General features: G+C 38.4%; 2 protein-coding genes across 6 annotated transcripts; one reads left to right on the top strand and one right to left on the bottom strand.

Annotated features, from left to right (window-relative positions):
- Positions 1 to 135: 135 nt before the first annotated feature.
- LOC135606088 (calcium-binding mitochondrial carrier SAL1-like) lies at positions 136 to 6,659 on the bottom strand. Of its 2 annotated transcripts, XM_065096881.1 has the most exons (11): positions 6,346 to 6,659; positions 6,020 to 6,095; positions 4,661 to 5,848; positions 4,501 to 4,561; positions 4,226 to 4,344; positions 4,004 to 4,128; positions 2,780 to 2,879; positions 2,609 to 2,677; positions 1,119 to 1,202; positions 911 to 996; positions 136 to 703 (listed from the first exon to the last, which is right to left on the bottom strand). In XM_065096881.1, exons 3-11 carry the CDS (start codon positions 5,735 to 5,737, stop codon positions 553 to 555), a joined length of 1,872 nt encoding a protein of 623 aa, XP_064952953.1. In that variant the 5' UTR covers positions 5,738 to 5,848; positions 6,020 to 6,095; positions 6,346 to 6,659; the 3' UTR covers positions 136 to 552. The 2 variants fall into 2 exon arrangements, with proteins under 2 accessions (XP_064952953.1, XP_064952952.1); XM_065096880.1 differs by having other exon boundaries at positions 137 to 703; positions 4,501 to 5,848.
- A 941-nt stretch (positions 6,660 to 7,600) lies between these two features.
- On the top strand, positions 7,601 to 17,801 carry LOC135584228 (actin-depolymerizing factor 1-like). Of its 4 annotated transcripts, none has more exons than XM_065096879.1 (6): positions 7,601 to 7,958; positions 9,033 to 9,174; positions 11,206 to 11,297; positions 14,264 to 14,383; positions 17,000 to 17,265; positions 17,342 to 17,801. In XM_065096879.1, exons 1-6 carry the CDS (start codon positions 7,665 to 7,667, stop codon positions 17,490 to 17,492), a joined length of 1,065 nt encoding a protein of 354 aa, XP_064952951.1. In that variant the 5' UTR covers positions 7,601 to 7,664; the 3' UTR covers positions 17,493 to 17,801. The 4 variants fall into 4 exon arrangements, with proteins under 4 accessions (XP_064952951.1, XP_064952949.1, XP_064952950.1 ...); XM_065096877.1 differs by having other exon boundaries at positions 14,264 to 14,366; positions 17,342 to 17,481; XM_065096878.1 differs by lacking the exons at positions 7,601 to 7,958; positions 9,033 to 9,174; positions 11,206 to 11,297 and having other exon boundaries at positions 14,262 to 14,366.
- The last annotated feature ends 1,140 nt before the right edge of the window (positions 17,802 to 18,941 follow it).

Genomic DNA, 18,941 nt, shown 5'->3' with positions numbered 1-18,941 from the left:
AAACAAATGGGTAGAGCAACGGAGGAGGAACCAAAGGGAGCTGTGTACATGGAACATATCATATTGCCTCTGGAACAACACTCGTAACGAGTAGATACGGGCAACACGAAGTGATGCTCTAATGAAAATGTTGCTGCATCGCTTGGATCTAGCAAGCAGGCATGGATGGAAACAATGAGATCTAGCGAAAGCAAATAATAATAATAAAGAACATTTATCTTTGCGAAAACTGGCAACGAAGGAATTGTGGTGATGACCAAGAACAAGTTCAACAGCCGCTCGTACTTATTAAGAGCAAAAGAATCGATCGAGGTTTCCCTCTGATTTTATTTCATAGGCAAACCAATTCCAGTGCATGAAGCTGTTAAAACCATCGGGTTTCAGATACGAGGCCTGGCGACCTGTCTTCCACACCATCACCATCATCATGCTCGATGGTGATCAATCAGGACTGCCTCTGATTTAATTCCCCAAAAACAAGTCCATCGATGGAGGATCTTTAACTAGCCAAGGCCAAAGAATTCCGATTCAAATCTGCAGTCTGTTCATCAATTATGTGGAATTGTTGGCTCTTTGTTTGTCGTGAATGACCTGAGCAGGTAATCGAGGAGCTTCCAAAGCAAAAACTGCCTTGAGGAACTCGTATGATGCGAAGAATATAGCTCCTTGGGAGACATACATAGCTAATCTTGGAGTCAAGCCCCTAAAAAAATGAGAAGAAAAACTTGATCAGATATAAATGAAGAACCAATATGTCAGTCAAACATATCTAGACCACCAACACTACCGTGCCATTTGCAGCAGACAAGAAAATAGGGTCCACATGCGAGGATGACTTGTACTATATACTTGGAGAAAATTCCATGCACCAAGCAAGCATGAACTAGGGAATTAACACACATCGTTCTACCTGTAAAGGCCTTGCAAGCCTTCTTGTCTAGCTATTTCTTGAAGCGCATGACCAACGCCATTATATTTCCGAAGAGTTCCAGGAGCCTGAATGAAGAAAAGGCATCAGAAGTGCAAAAATCGTCATGCAGATTTCTCCAAGTTCAGCATATCATACATGCAAATGATCTTTTGACTAAGGTCGACATCAATTATCATGGAGAACTCACTTGCGTCTGCAATTTTGTCTTCACCACATCGAAGGGTGTCGTAAAAAGAGCAGCAGTAGATCCAGCAAGACCCCCACATAATAGCTGTAAAGATGACAAAGTTCCAGCAGTCAGATAGACTCCTCAAATCATCGAATTACAAGAATACTTGAATACACAGTAGAGAGTTGCATGAAAGAGGTGCTACTTAAATTGAAGTTGAGCTCTAGATACGGAGCCTGGTCAAAAGAACAGACTAACAGTAGTGTTAAAAGTATAAAAAATTATAAATTAAGATTGAGTCTCATACTGGCTTAAGCTTTCAAATGCAATGGGTAGTAAAAAAATTAAAGATGGTGTTGAAGCAAAAGATCCTAATTTCAAATCTTCACCAGGTTACGTTTATAAAAATATATCCTTGACTAATATTCCATTGTGTTGGGTTGAGCCTTTATCATCCACACACGAGAGTGTCAAAAATATAAATCAAGATCATGTTTTATTACCTGGCCGAAACCTGTAGATGCAATGGTATTGATAAAAAAAATAAGTAGAACTGCAAATTCATCTATGCTTATGGTTAATTGCTCAGGCTTGTAGTTTCGTAGGCCAAGGTTCACAATTTTGTGTCCTGATAATGTACCAATCAGGGCTCAAATCGACATCATACCGATTTTTACCATTAGACCGAGTGTCGAGTGTTAGTGAGCGGCAGTGTACCAAGTTTTCGAAAAAGAAAACCTAAAAAATGAGAAAAAAAAGAAGAAGAAGCTACAACTCAATATAGGCCTTGTACGAGATGGTACAAGTCCTGCACCAGATATACTATCCAATTGATACCGATCCACATACAGGTAGGTTGTAAGTCGGGGAAATACCCACCTGTATTGTACAGTACCAGGTAATATTACAAACCTTGCTATAGGTTAGTTTGGGTCGTCACGCCTTTCATGTAAGAAGCATGAATCCAATTATGTGTTTGAGATCCTTAGTCAAAATCTCAATCTATATTTAGTAAACGTGCAACGAGTCACATAACCTTTTTTTCCCTATATTCTAAATTGATACTCATGCTTTCTGTTTTTAAATTTCTTAGTATTGGAGCAACGAGGGCATCCATAGGTAGCCCTCGTTAGTAATTAAGCTAAACTTGTTATATTTAATGTTGTGTTCATCATTTGAAATTTATGCAATATGTTTTTGTTGCTTTTATAAGAGTGCTCTCTTTGGTCGGTTAGGAGCATGTAAGAAACCCTAAAAATCAAGTTCCCCTCTTTGTTTGAACATTCTTTCAAACCCCTTCAGATCAATTAACTTTAGACAATGCTGACAGCTTAGAAGTTATAAATTCCATTGGAGTTCGATCAAATAAATAACACAAGCCTTCCAGAAGGTTTTTAGGGAAATATAAAATTAAGTTTGAAACTCGTAAAGCCTCTTATTATTAGTTCCACAGGTAAGTTACATAAGTAATTGTATAATGCTAGAAAAAGGAATGTGATATAACTAACAGTTTGCAATGTGCTAAGACCTCCTTCAGGCTTTGAAGAGAGCTGCTTCAAACTTTCGTAGGTGTAAAACTGCAATTTTAAGGCCTGAACTTGTTATTTGAGTAGAAAAAACAATCAACTTTTTTAATGCTTCTAGTTGAATTGCAAGGATAACTGAATGGGAGAACACACCTTGATAATGGAGTGTGGAATGTTTCTACAAAGAACTGCCCTCCACCCGGCATATAATGAAGGCAGTCCACCCTTCTCAAGGCAGCCAACAAAGGCATTCCTGTGAAAACAATCTCTAGTTGAAGTTTGATAAAGAGAAAATCTTAGAATTATGAATCTATAAGACATATCAGACTCTTTGGTTCTGTGGACATAAAAATTCTGAAGCTAAAACACCATCGTTTGCTTTAACAAGGTCAACTAATGGAAGATAAATTCCTGGAATGATCAAATTGTAAGAAAAATTGTGATTTATTTGCTGGCAGAGATCAAATTTTTATTCTGACGTAATATCTTTGGAATGTTATCTTGTCATCCCCTATCAAACTCAATAACCCATTTTTGATCAAAAAGAAATTATGTTTCAGTTGTTTCTATATGGAATTTCCAAGTTTCGAACACAAGATTTACAAGTAACAAAAGAAGAAGGATCCAAAATATGATTCAGAAGTAGATAGTCAAAACAATAACCTTTCTGTAACTCTGTGCAACTAATACATTATGTTGTGTGTTCTAAGATATATAGGGCCATATTTCACATCCTTCAGGACATATCATTTAGTAATTCATGGCAGGCTTGAGTATTACAGATCTAAAATTTATTATACCAGCATAATAAGCCTGGAACCTAATCATCTAGAATTGTTTCAGCTTTAAAATTTTAGCATGAAGAAAAAACAAGGGAACCCAACTACGAAATGGGTCTCAGTAAACAAATGAGCAGATCTAGTTGGATATTCTTGATGAACATCATATTAATTGGTTCCATTTTAGCAGTGTCTTAGAAGATTCAATGAAGGTTAATTTACTTAAATCTATATAATCTATAAGGTTTGGAACCATATGTATAATCCGAATGACCATTATTTTTTTCTTTTTTTCTTTTGCCCTTAATCTTTAAAAAGTCTATGTACCTTTTTTATTGAGTAACATGAATGGCATTCTTGCTTTAATAGCAGCCAAATGACAAACTTGCACCCTTAGATGTTGAATCAGGTTAACCTTCAAAAGTAAATGCTTCATTAGTAATCTTTGTCATGCTAGAAAAGAATGAGGCTAGAGATAAAGGAAACTAATTCTTCATAACACCTCTTTTAAAACACAGAATCCAAGAGTCAAGATAACATGTAAAGGTAATTCTTCATTACCCAACTTAAAACAGTAGGATATGGCTAAACAAATTACCAGCAATTTTGATACTGTGAACCCACTTGCATCTGTTGCTTTATACGTTCACTGGGAGTAAAGACAAAAGAAGTAGCTATACTCGAGCAGCCACCTGCAATGCAGTGAGCAAAAGAATGGTACTCCTGGATATGGATAAGCAGTTAGAGTATAAAAAGAAATAACCATTATGTGTAAAAATTAAGAAAATATAACAGTTAGCAAAAGAAAAATAAGGGTCACCTTTGGCAGAATAGGCAGAAGAGTTCCCTTAACTGATTCATATGTGAAGGTATAAATGGCAGAAATTGGGGCCGAGGAAGCAATATTGGCAGCTATCCCACGGTATAGCCCTGATAAACCTGTAGGGAAAGTCTACAAGCAGTTTCAGGAAGATTCTATCTACAATCCTCAAACCCATAGAACGTAAAACATGCAGAGGATACAACAAATGTTAGATATTTGATATTTTGAGCCCAATTGCACAGAATGACCAAAATTTTGGCTATTAACATTACCTTTTTCTGATATGATTCTTTTGAGTGTACAATAGGCCGACTTTTGAACCATGCCATCAGCCTGAATGATAGTTTTAACTGTGTCAACAGGATGAAGACAAAGGCTAACCATGATTCCAGCCAATGCTCCTGCAATTGCATGTCTGTTCTTGGAAAATACCTTTTTGAGTTTATCTTGTACTGTGATCGAATCGTTCAGTGTATACTGTTGTTCACATAAAAGTTCCCGAGGAAAGCTTTTATCATTCCTGTGAATGTTATGATCACTGGGGTTAGAAAGGACATCTGAAACCTCAGTAAGTGAAGAAGAGACAACTCTGATAGCTTGTTGACATTGTCCACATGTGCGATCAGTCGAAGTTAGGAAATCAAAGTTGTAGCCCAAATGAAGGTTAGAATCATAGTTTCTCAATCCAACAACCGCTTCTTTTCTAATTGTCATTGGCATAAGTGAATATGTTGAACAATGAGAACCTTTAATGTGCAGATCTTTCTCGACTGTGTTCAATGAATGATCAGAAGAAGTATCATTACATTCGGAAATAACATAATTTCCTTTATCCTGACTGGCGGATCTTTGAACTGGAGTTTTCTTGCCTTTTCCAATAGAACTGTGGCCTGTAACATCTTTCAGATCCTCCAAAGCGGAGTTCTCATTTATCCTTTCATATAATTTGGTTTTAACAGTAGGAGTCATGCTCCGTGACATCTTATCATTTCCTACATGTGGATGAAAACCACTTAACCAGACATGTTTCGAAATGAAAGAATGACCTACATATCTATTACATGCAGGAAGCAGTAACTGTTTCTTAATCCATTTTAATTCCTCAAAATTTGATCTTACTGCAGATGATGAAGAGCTTAAAGATTTGGGTCCATAACAAAAGCTTTCACTTTTTGCAGTTGCTGGTTTATGATTTCTTTGCCTGTCCACGTAGCATATGATATTATCTTTCTGATGAATGTTATGATATTTCAAGCTTTCATCACTGTAGAAAACTGCTGGATCTGCAACGTAATCCCAGATTCCAGCAACAGCTGATATGAACTCAGATGTACGTACTTGTTGGATGGGAGATTTGGTCTCAGATTGGGCATTGCCCTTTGCACGAGCTCTGGAGGCATCTTTCTGATGAGAAATTTTATTTGGCACATGAGATTGAACATCCAGAGGAGCCCACCGATATCTGCTTGAAGATTTATCATTTTTTGCACATCCATGAGAACATGCCATTATTAGGACCTTAAGCAGAAGCCATCTTGATGAGTAATGGATAGCTGAATCAAATCAGATTAATCTCTGGACAGGTTTGACAACTTCAGAAACAACTAGGGACACCAACAACTGCAAACAAAACGTGTATACTAAATTAGCATGAACAACAGAGTCTGCACAATTGAGCAAATCCTGTAGATTAGGCATTGGTAAAGAAGGCAATGTCCTCCACATTCAGAAGCTACATTTCAGGAGAAAAAGGTAAAGTCTCTAGCTCACAACAAATCTCAGTAGAGCTACCTGAACGACCACAGAGGTGAGCTTGCTTCAACCGTGACCCAGCAATTAAAGTTGCAGATATGATTAAATCTTCGGCCTACACCAAAAGAAAACCCACGGAAACTAGTAAAGCAATGTATGTTGCTGAAAGAGTCATTTGATCAAACAGAAACAGGGCACAATGTTCAACTCAAAGAAACGAAATGAAGCACCGTGCAACAAGAATGGGGGAAAAACTTCCATCTTGTCCCCTAGTTCCACGGAGACATTCACTAAAGACTTGACCTTTTTGTATAGAACAGAAATCCAAGACCAGGACCAAGTCGGAGAGGAGAAGGCCTATGTACCTCGAGACATGTAACAGCGTTGTGTAGAACAGATTGTCTCAAGCAAGCATCATAAAAAAGCAAGGGTAGACGGATTTATTCTGCAGTTTCTTGTGGAAATTTGGCAAGATTCTGGCAATGTATCAGTGGAGATGTCATTGGTAGCAGATTGGAAGGATGCGAAATTATATGACGGCGAAGTACTCTAAGGATCAAAGAGAATACTACTACACCAGCATCGTCGATTCAGATTGCAGAGGTTTTACGCGTGTGGTTGTGCGAGCGACTGCGTGTTCTTCTTCGTATGCAGTACAAAAGTAGCGGGGATTTGGACAGCTCGGCTGCTGCCGCACATGAAATATATATATATATATATATATATATATATATATATATATATATATATATATATATATATATATCAAAAAAAAAAGCCACTTGAGAAGTTTACCGTTGAGCCCCTTTTTTTTATAAAATTTCTATAGAATTTTTTTTCCTAAAAGATAATTTTGTCTCTTACTTGGGTTGATCGTCGCCTTTGTTCCACTACTTCATTCGTTAGTTATTTTTGTCTTGTCATCCTCATCATTTTAACATAAGTGACTACGAGAGAATGAGAAAGCCTTCTACTATGGAGTTACTGGTGAGGACAACGAGAGTATATGGGTGAATATAACAATGATGATAGAGGAAGAGAGAAAAAGAGGCAAGGGCACTGATGTAAGGTAAATACACTTGAGGACATGACTAGAGATGCTTGTAGACATGACTAAAGGTAAAGATGATCGAACATAGACGAGGACGATGAGCGAAGGTTGGGGGCTTATACAAGCTCTTCTTCCATGCATCTCCAAAGCCACTACAGTAGCATACACAATCCAACATTGTAGATTACAAAATTCCCTCACTAAAAATGATAAAAGGCCCAAGTGATCTCAATTTTCTTATTAGAATCATTGATAAGCATATTTAATCTCAGATCTCTTTATCTTCTTCGTATTATTTTTCCCGATTAAAGATTCATAAGGTGTTTTTTTGAATCAGGGAGGCAGCAGATTAGGGGATGGTGTGATTTGGGATCTAATTAATTGGTGGTCAAGTCCAAATCAAAAGTCAACGATCTTTAGATGGTCAACGCCTTCCGGCCAATTGCGGCTATAGCCGAAGCTGGTTACCGGGTCGGGTTAGGACTCGAACCGTATCCGATAGTTTCCCATACGGGTCGGGTGACTCGTAAAGGTCAGTCCATTAAGACCCTAACTAAACCCCCCCGCTTTGCTCAGCGACGTCTCGCCGACATACTCCAAACCAGGGAGAGAGAGAGAGAGAGAAGGGGGAAGATGGTGAGCAAGAGGCAAAAGGAGGCCAAGAAGCGGTTCAACGACGCGAATCCCCAACTCTTCTCCGATCCGAAGCCGGAACACTCGTCTACCTCGACCTCGAAGAAGAAGAAGGAGAAGAAGAAGAAGGGGGAGGCAGCCTTCAAGAAGGGGAAGAAGACCGGGGGCGCCGCTACGAGGAAGCACCCACTCAGGGTACCCGGGATGCGCCCTGGCGAGAGCTGCTTTATCTGCAAGGCCACCGATCACATCGCCAAGCTCTGCCCCGAGAAAGCCATGTGGGAGAAGAAAAAGGTCCTGTTTTGCTTCTTGATTATTCTCCCTCCCTTTTGTGTCTTTCGTTATTTTCATCGCGGTGACTTTGGGATAGCGTTTTTCTCGTGGTACGTCGTATTCTTGTTCGTAGATTTTGGAACATGGAATTGGAGATATGACCTGTAATTGATCGTATGATGATTTCTTTTGTTTTAATCCAATAGTTCTTGTTCTGATGCTATCGTTGGAATTGAGGTTCAGTTTTGGGGTTTTGGTCTTTTGTGCTGTTTGTCTTCTGTTTTTGATAGGGAGTTATTAGGTTACAGTTGAAAAAAAAAAAAAAAGTTCTGTAGTAGTACATATCTTTGCTTGTGGTTGGCACTCATAAATACAAAATCGTAATTCGGCAAAATGTCTGAAAGTTGATGGCAGTGACATTATGTACCAACTCTCCAGTTACTAATAATCAAAGGCACGGGTGGTTAAAAAGTCCCAGAATTCATCAAAATGTCTACCCTTATTCAGGTTTCATTATTAAGTACGAAAACAGATGCAAGTAGCATAGGGATACCAAATCAGTCATATAGATACAACCACAAATTATTTGGTATAAGGGCACACTTACTTTAGTTGGCTGGTTTATATCCATGTCCATACATGTCATATGCAGACAATGTTTTCAATCATATGTTTGTCCGCATATCCTTTAATTTATGGTGAACTGGATTAGCTTTGACTTCTCTGGTGTTTTTTGATGCTGGAGCCGAGATCGGTGGTGTATATTCTTACTATGTGACTAGCTTTTGGAAAAAGTGTTGAACAGGTTAACCCAACTTGTTGTTTTTAGAACTTGTGTTTTGTGGGTTCTGCATAAATTTCATGTTAGCAAATCATGAAAACCATACTGCCTTTCTAAGAATTTGAATCATTAATAATTTTGATAATTCACTGGCCAGTGTATCTGAGTAATAGTGGCTTCTATGGTTTTATCATATTTGGTGGCTTGATTTGAGAAATACTTCTCATATGCATTTTCGAATAAGATCTATTGTGGTTCTGTACCTTTTCTGGCTTCTAGCCTGTCAGAAATTATAAATTCCAGTTGTTCTTCAGATTTGCTTGCTTTGCCGGCAGCATGGTCATAGTCTGAAGAATTGTCCAGAGAAAAGTGATGACACCAATAAGAAGAAGTTGTGCTACAATTGTGGAGAAGTCGGGCATTCACTTTCTAGGTGTTCACTACCACTTAAAGATGGTAATCCACTGACTGTTTCTTTGCACATTCCATGTGTATACTTTAACATGCCACAAAGGAACTATAGAACATTGTTCATGCTTTAACTTAATCCAATATGCATAAAGTTTATGTGATTTACTATAGTGGCTGTGCAGTCAAACTTGAAATCTTCTAGAGAAAGTGATAATCATTCATTTCAGATTACAAGCAAAAACTTCTTTGGTTTATCATTTCAGGTGTTCCAGGAATATAATGAGTAGTCCTTATGGTTGGACAACACTTTTATTTTAGTCGACGATTACGAATGTAATGCTGGATTTATGTCATTGCTCATTGGATTACAAGCAAAAATTTGTTGTTATTTTGAGTGAAATATGCTGTGATCTTTTTCATTTATCCTAGCAGTATTGAACAAACCGCAGTTGGACCAACAAATGAGGCTTTGTGGTCCATATTCCTTGAATATAGTTCTTTTCTCTTCTTTGGCTAGGATGTCAAATTAGTTTGGGGACTTTCCTCTCAGTTAGCTTACCTCATTCTACTGGGGCCTTCATAGGTCGCCTTTGAATATGTCTAACCCACTTCCCGTAGCTCCTCTGTTGGTGTGAAATTGGTATCAATTCTTTTTTCTAATCTAGATGTTTTCTTAGTCTTCAATTTTTTGTAAAAGTAACTAATCAGCTGAGTTACCCTTTAATTTTGCAAGCCCTTTAAGCTTAAATATTTACCATAAGGTCCTGCAAATGAACTATTTTTATTTTTCTGTCCTTTATTTCCCTTGTCCATGTTTTTTTGCTTTTTTATTTACTAAGCTATCTACAAAATGTCAAGTAATTGTAAAATTTACTTCTTTGTATTTCTTTAATCTTACTATGTTTTGTAAGAACTCTTCGTTTTTTACCTAGATTTTTATTCTTTCTTAATTTTTTTGGAACTAATGACAACATTTTTATTCCTTTTTTCTTGTTAAATTAAACATTAGTATCTCATTGTTTTTACATCTTGTCTAAACTTTATGACATGTTCTTTTTGCTACATATATGTTTATTATTTTAACATCATAATTTCCATCTAGAGAGTGAGGCACGGCACAATGATAAGATTGCTCCTGTGCAACTTAAGTTACTAGCATTCAAGCTATGGAAAGAACCATTCAAGGTGCATGCTTAAGACAATGCACATTGATCTTCCCTAACTTGTGTGATCGACTGTCGTAACTTTTATCCACTCCTTAAGATTGCCTCCTTGATTAGTCATTATTTATGTGTCCATTTAACTTTCCGTATCACACTATTCAAATCATACCAATATTCATATCTGATCTGGTCATCATATTCTATTGGAGTAGCTTTTGGTGATAACATGTTGAGTTTCTACTTTTCCCGAGAGATTTTAATAATAATTTGACACCAAATTTTTTTTTATTTCTATATATATTTATAATATTTATCGACGATGATATTTAATGCTGTTCCTATATCTTTGTTTTTTTCTCTGCAGACCAAAGTTTGTATTTAGTATGTTTAATTTTCATGTGACCTCTCTGCTATCCACATTATTTCTTGTAATCAAATTGTGATAACCTTGTTTTTAATTGTTGTATTAAGGAATTATAATCCCTTAATTAAAATTATTCCTGTTTCCTGATTTAGTCCAAGCCTATGATATTAAAGGTAACTGTGCACAATATAGAAAAATATGAAATCATTGCTTAATTATCACCATGTATGGATGTCAATGCGACAGACCACTTTCAATTGGCTTATTAGTTATTAACCCACTTTGTTATCAAAGCATTTGGCTGCATTGGTTTTATTAGGTGCTGAACTAGCTGTGACATGTATTGAGCAAGATCTATGTTTATATTTGTTTTGACAGAATTTTATGTTGGCTGTTATATACAACCCTGAAAATCATCTATGTTCTCTTTATTTATTTAGTTAAAAATATGGAAAGACTTGAATGTCATAGGAATTTGTCCATGGTTATATTACATTAAATTTCCAGTTTTCATTTAGTGTTCCTTCTTTGGAATTCTTGAAAATGCAGGGGGAACTAAATTTGCAAGCTGCTTTATCTGTAAAGAACTTGGACACTTAAGTAAGAATTGTCCAAATAGCACACATGGAGTCTATCCAAAGGTATGTTTACTCTTTTATGGAAGGGAAAAATAAATACTTTTTTACCATTATTGTGTCACATGCTATCAGATAATGACATTTGGACCATTGATTATCACAAGTCTGGTCATATTGTGGTGGAGCATGATTTGTTTTGCTTTACAAGTCTTGCAAACACAGGATAACGTATCAGTTTCTTAACTAAAAGAATTAACTATCTTGGCTGTGATTTGTGGCTTTGAGCTTTCAACTTTCAAGTACTGAAAATCTATCACGGAAATGACCTTGATGACTTAAATCTTCATATTTTTTGCCTGACTGAACTGAACAGAAATCAGATCTAAGTATCTTTTCATATTGTTGCAGTAATTATTTCCTATGTGGATATTATTAAAAAAATTGGCTTTCTTTTAAAATAATTACATTCAGATATGCTAGCATGCCTTTGAAATTGTGTGATGATGATTCACCAAACTGTGATTTTGAGCAATGTAATGTATTTTCATGTCTTATCGCTTACTGTTTTTTCTATCTTGGGGTGTTAGTAATTGTATACATGGATTTTATAGATTCTTAGAGGCTTATGAGAGCATGGACATTCTTTTTTGAAAACTGGACCTTAAGCTGGTATCGTGTTATGTGATTCAGGATGGATGGACCTTTCACATGTAATGAAAGAGTGACCTAACTAGCTGAGTGAGAAATTAAATCTTTTAACACAGTAGGGTCATTGTGACTCAAGTCAATTTGGCAGCAGAATCCATATTTTATTTTTGTCAGAGGTTCGAGCATTGGTGACCATTTACAAAGAAGATCATGTCATCATGAGCACTCTTTCCTCAAAAAAATTTTGATGTCCTTTGTTGCACCAAAAAATCATGAACATAATTTTCTCTTAAGCGTTCTCTCTGCACTGTTATACCATGGAAACCAACTTTTACTTATTGATTTTCATCAAGTTATCCCCTTATTCTTACAGCAAAATTCACATTGACATTGATGCTGTTGTGTATAATTTTCTGTGACATTTGCTGATGACAGTAACAGAATATCTTAAGAAAGTACAAAATTTGTTATTCAAAATATTCTGTTCTCATAGTCATTCAATTGTTTCATTCATCTTATTCAGTATGTTTATGAGTGTAAGTGTTTCTTAACTACCAAGTTTCTGTTTGGTGGATTCTTGTTTTGGCTCTTGTTTTTATTTTTAATTTCTCTGTGATATTCTAGCAAAATCTTTTGTCACATTGCCATATTGTTCAAGTTTATTCTTCCCATTCTGTTGGAATGCATTTGGATACAGGAAACCGGTGATCTTGGTCATGATTCTTCACAACTTCTGGTTCACTTTTGTTGGCTCCTCTAGAGTACCAATTTCCATGTTTCCCAAAATCATACAAGTCATTTCTTGTTATGTGCTCCCTCTTTTGATAATCTTTGTTGCCCAAATTTTGTGTTTAATTATAATTTAGACCCTTCTTATTTACATGAATATAGTGAGTCATGTACCACTATATCTTTTACATGTGTGGTATCATCACAGATGTTTGCTTACCTTTAGCAACTCAATTTGTCTTTGTTCATTTTAATGTTCATAAAAGAGAACAAATTTTGTCAACCGTGTATAGAAGATTCCTTAGTTCGATGGAAGTCAAAGCCTGTGGATGGAATCACATTTCAGTTCAAGAAAGAATGTATTGTCACAGACTTGGCTAGAATTGCCTAAGTCGTGAGGCACCCTTGCGGCCAAGACGCGAACTTAGCTTGAGTTGCCTAAGTCGCGACGCACTCTTGCGCCAACTTCTTGGACTTAGCTGGGATTGCCTAAGTCTTGAGGCGTCCTTGCAACATATGCGTCCGCAAAGGTTCAGCCGAGTTGCAACCTCGTATAGGTCCCGAAGGACCTATAAAATAAAAAGTTGTTTAGATTGAAAACGAGCGACGGACAAGTCCCGACATCTCGCAAAGAGGGAAGTTTTACAAGCAATTCAGCAAGAACCTTGTGTGCACAGGAGAAAATAGAGAAATGAGGAAACCAAGGATTTTAGAAGGTAGAACGAATAGTTGCAAGTCCACAAACAACTGCTCACCGGGTGCCGGGTGCGAAGGCAAGTTCCCGTAAAGTCAACGTGCGAACTTGTGAAGATTTTTCAACGCCCGATAATATATCGAAGCCCCATCCAGCCCTGTGCCAACCGGGGGGTTCCAGGGTGCTGAGATGGCTGACATTTCGCGCGGTCAGCGGGCTGCAAAAAACAGTCCATGACACGCGAAAACAGAGCCATTTTGGGGCTTTTTGACCCGGCACAGTGAGTGGTCGTACTGTGTGCTGCAACCTGTTCGAACATGTATTTTTACAAGCAAAAACACACAAAACCAAGGTAAAACAGGCTGCCATGTCTCTCTTCAAGCATGCAAAAGCGACAAATGGTTTGTTGAACGAAGTTGTTGCGAGTGCGCGACGACCGTTCGTGACAGTATGTTAAAGCATTGGTTGTTAAAACTTGATATTGTTAAATTTAGGTGGTTTTAACAAGCTCGGCTTATCATGTCTGAAGTGTTGTCACTCGAAAGGCTTTCCTTAAAGTTATATTCCACATGCATTTTAATGTGTTTTGAGAAAAAATACATTTTCTGGTTCATTGTTTGGCTATTTGCTTTTCTTTGCAGAAAATGTGCACAATTTGGTTTTGTTTGAACGCTTTGGTTGTTGAAATTCTTGATTTCATTATCTGCTGCTGAAATTCAACAAATTTAGTGATTTATGTTAGATATAAGAGGTTATATATGTTTAAGCAGGGTAGAAGCTCTGTATGTCCTTTTAACATAATTGTTGCTTCTTCTTTTTAGAGATTTATGCACATTTACTCTTTTGGTTATCTTTTGATGCTTCTTCTTGTTGTTTCATGTAATACAATGTATTTTCTTTATTTTTAACTATTCATGGTAGATTCCAAGTTGATAAGCTTTGGTTTACTTTTTATTAGGGTGGTTCATGTAGGATATGTGGTGAAGTAACCCATTTAGCCAAGCACTGTCCAAACAAAGGCAATAAATCTTTGGACACGTCCACAGGACAGCAGAAATTTTGTAAGTCCTGTTGTTCAGTTACTATATGCTAGAATATCCTACAATAACAGAATGTTAGATGCTTTCTTGTTCCTTCTATGAAATGAAATCTCTATACCTTTCTCTATATACTACTATTGGGAGATCTCTACCACTTTTGCTTGTAACAGGAATTTCTTAGGTCTCCTATAGTTTTGGAGTATCATATATGTCACTGCAAGTTTTCAATAATATACATGTGCCTCATGACATGGTCATTATTCCTTCTAGGGTTTTCATGAATGATAATGTGATATCATATATTCTCAAAGGTCAAATGAGTATTTTACAATATTTCAAGGAGTCTGTTATATTTGCAACTTCCAAGTGTTAATTACGAGGTTTTCAAACTTTACAGCACATGTATCCATTCTTGTTTTTATTTTCTAGGTTGGTAATTTAATGCAAATTTCTCGTGGTTGAGGCCTTGTTAACTTATTATAGTTACGTCAGAGCATTTATCTCCAAAAGGTTGTTGGTGTTTGCTTTCTGATATTATGAATTTGGACATTACTTTTAGGGATAAAAAATACACATGAAACCTAGCGACAAGCTGCTCTATTGGTGAAAATATCATAGTACACATTTTGATGTTTAGACGAACACTTCTATGTGCTGTCCGATGGACATCTCCATACCTTCAACACTCTCCCCTATGGTTGGTATGGGAATTTAGGATATTAAATTAATCATCATCTGGTACTAAAAGAAGAAATTTGTAAAGGAATTGACATTCCTCTATGATAAGGAGTTTGTGCAAACAAGATACTAATTTGTCGTGGTTGGCTATCTGATAGGAAATCAATTGACCTCTACTTAACGGTAAGATGATGATAATTTACGAGGTCGTGCAGCAACCAAAGTTTTCGGGAATATCTCAGTTGCTTCATGCATACATGATACAAAGGATATTATGATCTAGGTCAGATATCTTGTTTTGTAGGTTGTTGGTGTAACCATACATGCAACAGCGAGACGAGCTCCGGTCGTGATTGAATCACACATAAGATCTAATTTTCTTACTGTCGATCAAGTCCAGTGTATTTGATCATGCTCTGTAAGTCAGCTAGTTAGGCCTATTTGATAGCTGCACATAAAAATGTCTTTATTAGAACCTAGGTAAGTTTATTAGGAATTGAAATAGTAGCCTATGTACAACATTGTTCACAAAATGAAGGTGATCATGCTGAATTTGGTGAAGATGCTGTTAGCATCTATTTACATCTGAATTTACTGACAGTGCTCTTCATTCATTAGTTTCAGTGGGCAAACCCAAGGAACATCAAAAAATTCGTTTCGGTGGAGATGATCTTGAAGATGATTTTATGGAAGAAAGTATCTTAGTCGGCAAGAAGGATGGCATCTCCAATACAAACTCAGCGTCTGGTGTTGGTGTAGGGACGGGCAAGACTTTAAAGGACACACATGCCAAACCAAAGAAGCAGGGTCCCAAAATTGTTAATTTTCTCGGATGACTGTCATTCTATCTGGGTGCTAATGGATCGACATGGTATTCTTCTTCGAGGTGGTGATAACGTAAAACCAAAGAAGCAGATTCCTGATGACAGCGATGCAATCCGGATGCTGATGGATCGGCGTGGAACCGTCATCTTTTTGGGTGGTGTGATGATATTGAGGCCATGGTTATAGATATCGAATACCTTGAGGTGAGGGAAATTTTTGGTTACGCTTGTGTGATGTATCATCAACCGTCCTACTTTTTGTATTCTTATCCCTCTCAATGCAACCAAATTAATCACGTTACAGAAATCATCAGCTCAGTCGAGCAATGGTTTTGGCATTAACAAGCAACTTAATTCAAATATGTTGTCTCGTTGATATGTCTCACTCGTGTTCTTGCCTGATGAGAAATGCTTTTGGAGTAGGAATTCTTCCAATATGTTCGATTAGACATTATGTTGAGCTGTCTTGATCGAGGAGATTGTCTTAAAGATATATAGAATGTTAATAAAAAGTATTAATAGTTTAGTCTCTTTTAGTCATTTAGTAGCAATGGAAAAAGTATAAATAATATTCTAAAATTATAAAATACCGAATCAAAGCATGGATTCAGTTGATGTTTGACTCCTTTACCCAATGTTGTGGTGGATTGAATGAGGCAAACTTGAGATGAGGAGTGGTTTCGATGGAATCAGAAATAGACTTGATAGGATTAGAATTGCTGGGTCAAAGGGCCAGAAAACCAAAATTAAGCGTTAGCTCGGACGTGTCGGCATGCAAGTGCTTTGAGGAGGTCGTCGTCCCCTCGAGCTCCGTCGAATCCTCTCCTTCCTCCCTTTTCCTCCTCACAAGCTTCGACGCCTCCTCATTCCAAGGACAACACGCCTTCCTCTCCTCCCCCTTTAATCCCTTTCACCTTCTTTCTTCCTCCTCCTTTCTCAATCTCCACTGGCCAGCTCTCTCCTCTCCTCTCCTCTCCTCCCCCATCCAAGAGAAGCCATGGTGAGCCCTCCCTCTCTCTATCTCTCTCTCTGTCTCTCTGAGTTGTATGCACATACATTCTTTAGATCTTTAGATGTTTGCTGTGTAATATGTCTTGATCCATCTTGTCTTCCTCGACGGTGATTAATGTGTGCGGCGGGTGGGTTGCAAAGGCGAATGCGGTCTCGGGAATGGCGGTGCACGACGAGTGCAAGCTCAAGTTCTTGGACCTGAAGGCGAAGAGGAACTACCGGTTCATCGTCTTCAAGATCGACGAGAAGATACAGCAGGTGACGGTGGAGAAGCTGGGCCAACCCGACGAGACCTACGACGACTTCACCGCCTCCTTGCCGGCCGACGAATGCCGCTATGCCGTCTTCGACTTCGACTTCGTCACCGACGAGCACTGCCAGAAGAGCAAGATCTTCTTCATATCCTGGTAATCGACAAGACTTCGCTCCGCTCATCCCAGAGGCAGAGCTTCACCATTCTGATAACTCATTGCTTGTGCGCAGGGCACCTGATACCTCGAGGGTGAGGAGCAAGATGCTCTACGCCAGCTCCAAGGACAGGTTCAAGAGGGAGCTCGATGGGATTCAGGTGGAGCTGCAAGCAACCGACCCCAGTGAGATGAGCATCGACATTGTCAAAGGGCGAGCTCTATAAGAGAGCCTACTTTGCTTCCTTCTCTCCGCAATTGGTATCCGCAACCCATTCATACATTGCCTATTATTATGCTGATGCAATTAGCCTCCCTCCCTCCCTCTCTCTCTCTCTCTCTCTCTCTCTCTCTCTCTCGCTATATATGTGTGTGTGTGTGATGGACTAATATTACCTCTTTATGGAAGTCTCAAGGAATCGTAAAAGCCGTGTTTTGGTTATTATTTCATATGTAAATTAGAGGTTAAAATCAACAGAATTGTTGCTCTCTTCCATGGGAATGAATGAATGAGTTCACTACTTGTGTTTGCTGCAGCTGTTCGTTCTCAAAATTACTAATGTGTGTTATCTAACGAAATGAGAGACTTCACATCATTTTACATGGCCGGTAATCTGAGAACGGCCGAGTAATGAACCAGCCGGGTTGGTTCATTTGGTTGTGAATTAAGCCTGGGCCGGAATCCGCCTTCTGGGCCGTGAAATGGCGGTTGTGGGTACAAATACTTCCGGTACGCTTACCGTCGACCTATCTCTTCGCAAAATGGCCCGAAAATATTTTTTTGGGCCCAAAACCGTCCGACTTCTCTGTTCTTATTTGAACCTGCGGTGACCGGAATCCAGAGCGGATCTGCGCATAGTTATATCGGGCCCAGCTCGATGACCATGACGCGGGCCGATCCAACCAACGAAAACACGGGTACCGATACCTCGCGTGAGCTTACCGTATACCCATTCGATGACGAACTGGTCACAAAAAATTTATTTTGGCCTCAAACTTCTTAAATAACCCGAACATTACCTTCACCTACGGTGACCAGAAACTAGCCTATTCGAAACTGGGCGAGGTAGTCAGCTCACGAATCTTAAAGCTTCATGCCATTCCCATCCTCCACGCCACCTCCTCTTCGTCTCCCACCGCGCCACCACCCGTTGGCTGCTTCCCACCTTTCTCATGCATGACGTGGATACTACGCCTCCACCCATGTCGGCGCGGCTCGTCACCGACGACGCCACGGCCTCCACCTTGCTGCTGCTGCTGCTGCCTCCTCTAAGGAAGGCGTAGTATCGATGGCTTCATGGCGCGAGTTCATCCATCCACGAGGAAACGTTGCTGAGACCGACAAACTCCGTCAGACGATTAGCAGGAAGGAGAAGCATCGGCTGGTCTACCGAAGAAGGCTGAAATCAACGAGTCGGAAGCGCGTCTGCCTGCGAAAGATGGAGTACTTTGCTTCTTCCATCACACAAAAACGTTGCGGAAAACGAAGGAGAAAACACTACTAATACAGCTTCCATTGCAATTGCCGCAGATAGCAAAATGAATTTATATACAGCCTCTCTTTCACGCAAAATATAACTGTATTTTAGAACATAAATCGAATTATAGGATTTGAAGCATAAACATAATCTATCACATTCTCCTCACAATTCACCACAGAGTGAAGTAAACTCATT

This window comes from Musa acuminata, chromosome BXJ2-2 (assembly GCF_036884655.1).
Source record: "Musa acuminata AAA Group cultivar baxijiao chromosome BXJ2-2, Cavendish_Baxijiao_AAA, whole genome shotgun sequence".
NCBI classification, from domain to species: Eukaryota; Viridiplantae; Streptophyta; class Magnoliopsida; order Zingiberales; family Musaceae; genus Musa; species Musa acuminata.
This window is presented reverse-complemented; position numbering and strand designations above follow the sequence as displayed.

Coding starts and splice junctions, on each gene's coding strand:
- LOC135606088 (XM_065096880.1), bottom strand. CDS start 5,737: ATGGCATGTTCTCATGGATGTGCAAAAAATGATAAATCTTCAAGCAGA. Junction 1,203..2,608: donor GTCTTAGCACATTGCAAACT/GTTAGTTATATC, acceptor TCATCTTTACAG/CTATTATGTGGGGGTCTTGC. Junction 997..1,118: donor AGACAAAATTGCAGACGCAA/GTGAGTTCTCCA, acceptor TTCTTCATTCAG/GCTCCTGGAACTCTTCGGAA.
- LOC135584228 (XM_065096879.1), top strand. CDS start 7,665: ATGGTGAGCAAGAGGCAAAAGGAGGCCAAGAAGCGGTTCAACGACGCG. Junction 7,959..9,032: donor CCATGTGGGAGAAGAAAAAG/GTCCTGTTTTGC, acceptor GTTGTTCTTCAG/ATTTGCTTGCTTTGCCGGCA. Junction 17,266..17,341: donor AAGATCTTCTTCATATCCTG/GTAATCGACAAG, acceptor GCTTGTGCGCAG/GGCACCTGATACCTCGAGGG.